The sequence below is a fragment of the Sorex araneus genome, chromosome 9 (assembly GCF_027595985.1).
Source record: "Sorex araneus isolate mSorAra2 chromosome 9, mSorAra2.pri, whole genome shotgun sequence".
Classification (NCBI taxonomy): domain Eukaryota; kingdom Metazoa; phylum Chordata; class Mammalia; order Eulipotyphla; family Soricidae; genus Sorex; species Sorex araneus.
In genome coordinates, this window is record NC_073310.1 from 61392180 (window position 1) to 61402771 (window position 10592).

Here is a 10592-nt window from a genome sequence, read left to right on the forward strand (position 1 = left end):
AAAGTTAAACTGTGCCCTCACGTCTCCAACATGCATCTCCACGTTAATACAGTTTGCTCAACTTTTGTTGAAAGGAGCAGCTCTTCAGGCCGAATATTTCAAAAAGAATTAAATGTGGCAAAGAGAAATGGAGTATTTCCATACAAAAGAAAAATGAAACACCAACCACAAGATTGACCAGATCTCAAATCCCTGCTCTAGTAAGATATTAGATTCTTGCATTTTATACCATACTCAGAAATTCTGATTGACATCTTTTTCAACGTTCCCATGCTACCCCAGGACCAAAAAAATACCATTCTAGAGGAAATCCAGGAGTGAATGTTTTCAGCAAGACACAAAACCCAGAAGACCAAATAGGTCCAGGACCCTACTGTCTGAAGCCTGAAGACAAACCAATACCTCTGAGCTAAGAATGTTTCTGGAAAACGGCACTGCATGGGGTGAGGAAGGTGGGCTGGAGAGAGTGTAACTGTCTTTTCAAAAGCTCTTCGCTCCAGAGACTCAGGCAGCTGTGGTTACCAGGCTGTAGGGCTACATGCTTAGAAAGCATCTGGCAAACTCAGCCGGGGTGGAACTGGCTGAATCCTGTTGCTAGGAGCAAAACAAACAAGCGCAGGGTTATGGCCTGTTCCTTTCAGGTGTGAGCGAAGGTGCCTGCGCTAATCCCACAGCGAGAGACTGAGTGCATTGCTCCTTTTCCCTTTTCCAGGTCCCCCAGGGATCAGCCTCTTCTCCATTCCTCTCGCTATCTCCAGTCCTCACTCTTCACTGGGCATCTGGTCTATTCTCTAGAGGACAGCCAGCGCTACACTTTAGAATCAAGCTCTCCCAAGAAAAATAGAAGCCACAAAAGTAGTGGGAAGTTTCTAGTAGCCACATTCAAGGGCCAAAAGGCAACAGGTAGAGCAGGTTGAAAGCATGTGCTTGTGACTGAATAGATTGGAAATATCCCTGCAACCTGCAATCATATTGATTATTTAGATGCCTTGCAGCCCTTACTTCCTGCGAAGTCTCTGAGGTATATTTGGGGCAGTGCAGTCAGACAAACTGCTTTTCAAGTGTTCAGAAGTCACCTGTGGTTCACTAACTAACTGGTAGCAGAGGTACAGATGGACTTTAGATGGACAGTCCTCAACAAGCACCTGAGTTAGGTTTGCACCAAAACTATACACAGGCAACTTAAAGCAGACATTTCGAGAACTTCAGCTCAGTTGCCATTCATCTCAGGTGTCATAAATATATATATATATATGTATATATATCCATTTGGATTATGACTATGTGCAGGAGTGGAGCAGTCAGAATGAATAAGGCTGCCCTATCTCTGGGCAGCATTAAATGATATAAAATGGGAAAATGGGCTGCGAGCTCATTTGCCCTGTTCGAACAGAACTTGCAAGGCAAAGCTGGCATGGAACAGAAAAGGCTCCTAAAAGCCACAACAGCTCAGAAGTACCATTTGCAAATGAAAATCCATTTCTAAGTAGAATGCCTGCTGTTGGGAGCCACAGGAAACAGGGGTCTCCTGAGACAGTGTCCTTTCTTGGCTGCTGGCTCCTCTGCCCAGAGGGATGAAACTGAGGCCTCTGCCAAGTTTTCACAGCCCCGTGATGCCATGATTTATTAGCTATAAAGTAAACAAAGCAATGTTTCCCTCAAATAAATGGACGGGAGAGGAACAGGATTCAAGGAAAATTACTTTCATTTTTGGAAGGTAGAAAAAGCAAAGAGATAAATACCGAGGGAGCTGAATCTTCTTTTTTTTTTTCACCCCTACCTGCTAGCACAGGGGGTAGGGCGTTTGCCTTGCATGTGGCTGACCTGGGTTCGATTCCTCTGTCCCTCTCGGAGAGTCCGGCAAGCTACAAAGAGTATCCCACCTGCAAGGCAGAACCTGGCAAGCTACCTGTGGCATATTCAATATGCCAAATACAGTAACAACAAGTCTCACAATGGAGACGTTACTGGTGCCTACTCAGCAAGTCGATGAACCACAGGAGGACAGTGCTACAGTGCGACCTGCTTGAAATGACCCTTCTTCCTCCTCTCTTTCCTGATTAATCTAAGCAGCCACTTGTCAGCTTCAGTGGCCCGAGTCTCTGAAATGTCTTCGGCAGGGACCTGCCACTGGCATTACCTTTTCTCTCTCTTTGGCTGAGTTCTTTATATTTCTTACCACAAAGCTGTTCTGGTGATTTCCCTGCTGCCAGAACCACCTTCATACTCCTCGACTTCCAAGCTGTCTTCAGAGCATTCCCAAAGGGAATCTGCTTCATGAGCTGGCTAGTGGTTTCTTTGTGGACCCCTGAGTCTGGCTCAGTTGTTCAATACACACAGGTTCTGAAACTACCAAGATCTGGCCATAAATGACCCCATTAAGTCCTGCAGCTCTTCCTAGGTCCAATCTGAACCTTTGTACCCTCATTTCAAACCAGAAATTATAAATGTCATCTCTTAAGAGTTTTGTGCCTTTGCTTCCTGTGCTGTCCCCTACAATAGCCCTGAAAAATCCTTTCTGAAGTCTGACCTATCGTTCAGTGAGCTTCCCAGAGGCCACCTCTTCCATGAAGTCCTTACAGATTATTCCAAATAGAATAGCTGTGATCTTTATATCACTGCCACCATAAAAGATGCATGGGATAGTTCTCAGAATCCCGTGCCATGCAAAATATTTTTGTCATATTTTTGTCACACTTAGAGCTACTTAAATGTAATTTTTTTTTTGCTTTTTGGGTCATACCCAGCGATGCTCAGGGGTTACTCCTGGCTTTGCACTCAGGAATTACTCCTGGCGGTGCTGGGGGACCATATGGGATGCCGGGGATCGAACCCGGGTCGGCCGCGTGCAAGGCAAACGCCCTACCCGCTGTGCTATCGCTCCGGCCCCTGAAATGTAATTTTTTGCAGTGAAAAACTGCATCTTGTTATATCTGAATCATTTCCACAAGTCAGCCGCGCCATAAATGTTTGCTGTCCTATGTACAACTCTACAAATCACTAAGCAAATGAGTCTCTTTTATCTGAATGCAGGCATGCCGCCGGTCCTAACTTTGATCTCCAGAAACACTGGGACTCTATTTTTATCCTAGGAATATTTTTTTTTTATAAAAATAAAAGTCCAAGAAAGATCAAAGAAGGAGGGGTGGGGGGAGAATCTAAAAGTTCTTTCCTTTATCAATATTCAAGATCTTTCTCCTGGACTCAACCAAGGTCTCTGAGTATGCCTTGTCGCTCATTGTCTCTCATCTAACCTGCTAAGCGTTGAGGAAAAAATCAGGAGTCAAGAGCAAATGTGACATGCGTGGGTCAGAATTCAGGTCCTCAGGGGGAGTCTAGGAGCTTAGTGACAAGCCTCTGTGAGGTCCCAAACAGCTCCAAACCGGCTGAAACGGAGCCGGCCTGCCTCTCCGAGGGAGAGGGGCATTTCTGATTATATAAATCCCCAGCTCCCTCCAGGGCAAGCCCCAGCGAGCTGCTCTGTCAATGTGTTTATATCCCAGAGTTAAGAGAAAGTGCAAGAAAAGATCCCCTGTTCTGCCGCTGGAACGGCGCTGATTACCAAGCTCCAAATTGCCACCACCTGCCACAAGCAGCGCAGCGACGCCGTCTGTAACCTTTCAGGCCGCCTGGCACCCCTGCCCTTATCTCTCGGGTGAATAACGCGCGCGAGGCTCCCCGCGCTCCCCAGATAGAAGCCTGCCACCGCCTGTCACCTGCCGAGTGTGGGCTTGAGAGGAACCAGCCGGTGTCACTCGGAGCAGAGAGGCACAGTCTCCCAAGCGACAGCTAGAATGTAACCCCAACCTCTTCACCTCCCTCCCCCGGGCAGCCCACAGCTAGGAGGAGTCTCCAGGCACTTCCCCCGCGAGGAGAAAAGTCGAGAGACGGCGCGGTGGGGAGCCGGGGGTGCGTGTGATCCGCCCCTGTACCTGCCAGGGCTGACGTAAGGAGGCACCTTGGCACGGCCCCACGCCCACACCTGACACGGCCCGTTGCACCTCCCGCAGCACCCAAGGGCCCCTCCAACAAAAAGGAAAAACCCACCCGAAGACTTATCCGAGGGCGTGGGGGGGGGTCCCGGAGCTCTGGGAAGTGGCTAATGTTCCGGGGTGGAAAAATGAAAACTTTGGCCGGCCCCAGTGGCACCCGGGGAGATGCGGGCAGGAGGGTCCCAGAGAAACATGCGCAGCGCCCTGGGGGTACTTGAGCGGCCAGGTGCGGCCGTCCCACCCCCCTCCCCCCCACCCGAGATCTCGGACCCCTGTGTGTGCGTGTGTGCGCGCGCGTGTGTGCGTGTGTTGCGTGTGCATGTGTGTGTGCGTGTGCATGTGTGTGTGCGTGTGTAGGGGGACAGGCCGCCCCCACCCAGCCCCCGCCCCCGCCCCGCAGACTCACGATCCGCAGCAGGTCCAGTCCGCTCGCGGGGTTCATGGCGCCCCATGCGCCTCTCCTGGGCCGGGGCGCGGGGGGACCTGCCTGGAGATCCCCGGGAGGTGGGGGTCTCCCCCGTCCCTGCCCCCCACTTACTGCCTGTCCCCCTCCCGCGGCTCTTTTCGGAAGCCGAGAAAAATGGAAGCAGGGGAAGTGCCCGGGAAAGGCGAAAGGGGGCAGGGTCGTCCAGGCCAGGAGGGGCGCGGGGAGGAGGAGACCAGGGCAGGGTGGTGGGGGAAGGGGCACCGGGCAGGGTAATAGAGCGGTGGGGGGGCGGGGACCCGGACAGGACAGTGGGGTGAACACCCAGGCAGGGCAGTGGCGGTGGGGGGGGCACCCGGACAGGGAAGTAGGGGGGAAACACCCAGGCAGGGCAGTGTGTGTGTGGGGGGACACCCGGGCAGGGCAGTTTTGTGTGTGTGGGGGGAACACCCAGGCAGGGCAGTGTGTGTGGGGGGAACACCCGGGCAGGGCAGTGTGTGTGTGTGGGGGGGACACCCGGGCAGGGCAGTGTGTGTGTGTGTGTGGGGGGGACACCCGGGCAGGGCAGTGTGTGTGTGTGGGGGGGACACCCGGGCAGGGCAGTGTGAGTGTGGGGGGGGACACCCGGGCAGGGCAGTGTGTGTGGGGGGGGGGACACCCGGGCAGGGCAGTGTGAGTGTGGGGGGGGACACCCGGGCAGGGCAGTGGGGTCGGGGACCCGGACAGGGTAGTTGGGGGGCACCCAGGCAGGACAGTGGCGAGGGGGGGCGCACCCGGACAGCGTAGTGGGGAGTGAGGAGGAACCGGACAGGGCAGTGGGGGGTGGAATGGGAAGGGAAGGAGCCCAGGGCGGGAGGTGGGGGGGTGGGCAGGGGGGCAGGGGGGCTTCGAGAAGGGGGGCGGCAGCAGGAGACCTGGACTGGGCAGCGGGCGGTGGGGAGGGAAGGAGCCCTGGGCAGGGGGCGGGAGGGGGGCCTCGGGCAGACCCCGGCAGGGCAATGGGGTGGCCGGGGAGCCCCGGGCAGGGCAGGGGCGCGGGGAGGGGGAGAGCGGCGGGCGGGCGGGGAGCGGGCAGGGAGAGGCGCGGGGCGGGAGCGAGGGGCGCGGGGCTCCCGCGGCAGGGTGGGCGCGGCCGCGTGTACCTGTGCGTTGGCGCCGAGCGGCCCGGCGGGCGCCGCGTTGTCCAGCGCGTCCATGGCGCTGTCGTGCGCCGCGGCGGCGGGGGGAGGCGACTTGGCCGCGGCGCTCCGGACCATCGGGGAGAGGCGGCGGCGGGGCCGCGCGGGCCCAGGGCGCGGGCCGGGGCGGGCCGGGGCGCGGGCAGCGCGGGCCGAGCGCGGCGCCCGGAGGGAGGGCGCAGGGGGCGGCGCGTCGCCGGCGAGAGTGACGGGGACGGGGGACGGGAGGGGACGCTGCCCCCGCGCGCGCCGCCGCCGCCGCCGGAAAAGTTGCCCGCGGGAGGCGCGTCGCCCTGGCACGCGCCCTGGAAAGTTTTCAAAGCCGCGACGGCGGGGCCCGGGCGGTCCCCAGCGCCCCCCGCCCGCCGCCCCGCGCCCCGAGACGCGCGCCCCCCGGGGACGGCCGAGAAACGCCCCGCGCGTCGCGGGGCCAAGTGGATCGCGTCCAGACCCGAGTCCTCAGTTTTTCCTCCCGGGCTTCTGTTTTGTCTTCCTCTTGGCAAAACGACCGCGGCGCGTCGCCGAAGTGCGCCTTTCCCCCGCGCCGGGCACGGCTGGTCGGCGGACCCCGTTTCGGACACGGTGAGCCCCTTCCCTTGAGGTCTGGACTCGTTAGAAGAGTAAGCCCAGACACTTCCCCCCAGCCCTTTCTCTCTGTGGGTGCTGCCATACCCACTCTTTACTGCGGTGGAACTCTCCCTAGAACCAAAGGCTCTTTCCAGGCATCGGATTCTTTGCTACCAATAGAGGATACACATTTTTGCTGGAATTTTGCAGAACCGTCCACTGCCCGTTTTATTTGACCCCTACAAATTTTTATGGGGGCACAGTACTTGTTCTTCTCAAAGATAAGCTTGGGCATTTTTATGTGCTGCTATTATCATCATCATCATCATCATCATCATTGGGCTGGAGCGATAGCACAGCGGTTGGGCGTTAGCCTTTCACGCGGTCAACCCAAGTTCGATTCCTCCACCCCTCTCCGAGAGCCTGGCAAGCTACTGAGAGTATCCAGCCTGCGTGGCAGAGCCTGGCAAGCTACCTGTGCGTATTGGATACGCCAAAAATAGTAACAATAAGTCTCTCAATGAGAGACGTTACTGGTGCCTGCTCGAATAAATCTATGAGCAAAGAGATGACAGTGACAGTGATTATTATCATTATTTAATAAGAGGGCCACACCCAGAGGTGCCCAAGGACAGGAGCTGGGGTGTTCTTGATTGGTGCCACGTGATGCTGGGGATGGAACTCAAAGCCTCTCACGGGGCTATGTATGTCACCTGAGTTATCTCCCAGGTCCTTAAACTCAGGTAATTCAGACCTAGCTATTAGACACTGGTTGGTATTAGACTCAAAGAATAGCCCCGTATAATTAAGTCTTCGACATGTCCCAAGTGTCATAGATGTTCCTGGTCATTGCTGTAAAAATGGCATCTTCATTCTAATTATACTGAATGTCAAATAAAAGCACGGAAGTTTGACTTTTCAACACCACCAATAAAACGACACTGGAAAAAAATGGCACAATGGGAAACCAAGAGGCTGTGGGTGATGTTTGGGAGGGAGTTAGAATAATGGGGCTGGGGGTAGGGGTGGGGTGGGAGTCACAGTTTCTTTGTCGCTGTGACTGGGAGCCTCCCCAAATGAGATTTGTAAAAGGTTTTTATTTATAACAATCCACAGTGTTCTAGATGTCTGCAAGCCCGGCTGTCTGTATACATGTATGTGTGCATGTGTGTGTGAGTGGAAAAGATAACCTACTGCAAACTTTGGGGTCACAGTCAATTTTAACTCCATGAACTGCCCAGTTTCACTCTCTAGATATGTTCATCCGTGAAACCTTGTGTCTCCTTGAGAGTTTGAGACCACACAAATCTAGTTCTAGATGACACATAAGCTCATTCTGGGTGGGACCACATACAGACAGGAGGACGCATTCAACATCTTCTTCCCATCTTCCTTCTGCAAGGGAATCGAGCTTCTGCCGCCTGTACTGAGTGGCCACAGACCACAAAGACCTGAAATCTTGGCATTGACCATTGAGTTAGTAATCACTGAGAAGCCGATCATCTTTATATGGTTTTAAAAATGCCAAGTTTGAGGAAACTTGGTTTCTCCTGACGTCAATGTCTTTTCTTGCATTGTACCTAATTCTGTGTGTGCTCACTTTTAATTATCTCTGGGGCAGAAGAAGTGAGCTTTGATCAGAATTTTTTTAAGAGACCACAGATGATCAAAGCAACCTTGAATATCATTTCACTATTGCCTAAATGAATAACCATAGGGCAAGAATGTTTGAGTTCAACATTCAAGGGTGATATAGCTTTATATTCATTTTATATCATTATTAATACTGAACTCTTGTTTTGTTTGTTTCAAACAGGGGTCCTTTCTGGCAATGACTGAATGACTTATGCAGTATCCCCAAATGTGAAACATGGTGCCTGGCACTTCGATGGAATCAGAGAATGCCTCTTGCATGAATGCATGCATGCACAATCTGTCTTTGTGCTTTAAAACTTTGCATACCTTTTCAGTTTTACATTAAGACATTGGGCCAGACTATAAAAATACCGAACACCAAACATACATGAACAAACACCATGACCTCTTAACATCTGTATTGCAAAGCATAATGCATAAAAAGAAAAGGAGAGAGAGAGCAAGAAGGAAAGTGCCTCCCATAGAGGGAGGCTGGGGGTAGGGGTTGAGGGGGTTGGGGGAAGGTGGTGGGGAAACGGGGGACATAGGTACACTGGTAGAGGGATGGGTGCTGGATCATTGTATGACTTAAACCCAATTATTTATGAACAGCTTTGTAATGGTCTATCTCATAGATACCCAATTAAAATTGTTTTTAAAAAAGGTAATGTGGAATTCATGCCCAATTCAATCAGCTTAATCAATGGATGAATAAATAGCTGTACCTCTACAGTAAAAAAAGACACTGGGCCCGAGAGATAGCTCAATGGGCTGAGTGCATACTTAAACATTCAGAAGGCCTGAGTTCAATCCCAGGTGGTAGCACATGATCCTTAAGCACCACAGGGAGTGACTCCCAAACACAAAGCCAAACACTGCCAGCCTCCCCCACCGTAAAAAAAATGAAACTCACCCTAGCATTAAAAGACACTTGCCCAACCTTGTTAAAAGTTATACGAAGAGCCTGGGAAATACTCCAAGCAGCAGTACACATGGTTAGCATACTTGGGGCCCTGTATTTGGTCTCTAGTAGGACTCCCCCACACCCGCACTTCCCATCCCCAGACACCTTTACTTTGGGCCTTAGTAATTCCAACCTCAGCACGGCCAGGAGCAGTCCCTGTGAATATGGAAATGCAGTTGAGGAAGCAGTGGGCACCAGTGAAGAGAGGCATTTGAATGCAGATGACTAATTTGAGCTCTATGAAAGTTTTGGTGTATTCATCATTCCTAGCCCCTGTGGTGGAGAAGTGTCTTCTGGACATAACTCTGAAATGAGAACTGGGACTGAAAAATCACTGGCCAAGGGAACCATCTCAGAAAGTGGGTGTTTTATTTCCTTGTAAGTAGAAGAAACTGACGAGTTTTTTTCTCTTTTCTTGCCTGCAGATCGGCAACTCCGTTTAAGACATGGAATATAGGTTCTCTGGGACATGATGGATGCTCTGCTTCTTACTCAGTAAGAAGTAAAAACTGGTAAGAACTTCTTACCCGGTCTATGTCTCTGCCACAATTCAGGAATAGCCTTTACAGAGCTGGAGCAATTGTACAGCAGGTAGGGTGCTTGACTTGCATGTGACCAAGCCATGTTCCAAACCTGGTACCACATATGGTCCCCTAAGCAGAGTCCCCTCAGGAGTGCAGATCCAGAAGTAAACCCTGATACCACTGGTGCATCCCGAAAAGAAAGAAAAAACCCTAGTCTTTCCATATGGTTACAACTAAAACTCAAATGGTCAGGGAAAGTTTAACTTTACTTCCAAAGAAAAGCCTTCAAAAACATAACAAGAATTCTTTAGTGCTTAGAATTATCCAGCATTGAGAGCTCTTGGGTGTCTAATCCTGTATAACCCTTTAGTTAATCACTGTCACTATCACTATCATCCCGTTGGTCCTCGATTTGCTCGAGCGGGCCCAGTAACATCTCCATTCGTTCTAGCTATGAGATTTTAGCAGCTTCTCTCTGGAAGTGCAACATCTTATAGCCTAGTTCTCTCTCTCAGAGAACCTGGCAAGCTACTAGGAGTTTTCCTGCCCGCATGGGAGAGCCTGGCAAGTTCCCTGTGGCATATTCATATACCAAATACAGTAACAATGATGGGTCTCATTCTCCTGACCCTGAAAGAGCCTCTAGTGCTTTAGTTAATAAGACAATCTTCATTTGATTGATTTCTTGTCCAACCCCTATTATAACAATTGGTACTTTTGCTCATGTACAAGGTCACAGAGATCGTGCTCAGGATTTATACACATCACCTCACCTCAAAATAGATATTACCATTCCCTGTATCAGGGGAAGTCGCATTATCTTTACAGATAGGCCCTAAATGTTTCATGGATCAGAGAACAAGAATCATGTTCCTTTGATAGTGGGGCATCTGTTCACCATCAGAAGTAGCTCACATTTAGGAACCAACTGAAAAGTAACCATCTGCAAGTTCCAAGTGTGACTCCTGATGCCATGAAATCTGGATTGGTCGGAAAAAAGAAAAAGAGTGGAAGTTCTATCCAAGGAGGTAGTGCAGCTTGTGCCTTTTGACTGGGAGCGGTGGGGTTCTGCCCTGTTTCACTCACAGCATATTTGATCAACTCTATCATGTGGAAACTGGCCCCTAGGGAAAAAGACTAGTCCTGTGCCTTACAGAGGAAGGAGGGAGCAACACAAACCTGGCTCAGAAAGCCGACGGGGGTGGGACTGACTGAAGTCACACATACTTTAAACCCCATCTCTAAGATTCTTTTTTTCCCCCCTTTTTTGGGTCACACCCAGTGATGCTCAGGGGTTACTCCTGGCTC

The 10592-nt window shown here is 51.7% G+C and overlaps 1 protein-coding gene across 3 annotated transcripts in view; it reads right to left on the reverse strand.

Annotated features, from left to right (window-relative positions):
- The window catches only part of CACNB2 (calcium voltage-gated channel auxiliary subunit beta 2), a 325617-nt gene extending 319891 nt beyond the window's left edge, over positions 1 to 5726 (reverse strand). For 2 of the 3 annotated variants that reach the window (XM_055147056.1, XM_055147054.1), the window contains exon 1: positions 5559 to 5726. In XM_055147056.1, coding sequence (XP_055003031.1) covers positions 5559 to 5672 — 114 coding nt within the window. In that variant the 5' untranslated portion in view covers positions 5673 to 5726. Of the gene's footprint in view, positions 1 to 4398; positions 4494 to 5558 lie in introns of those variants that run through there. The other variant, XM_055147055.1, reaches the window with a different exon arrangement.
- Between the last annotated feature and the right edge of the window lie 4866 nt (positions 5727 to 10592).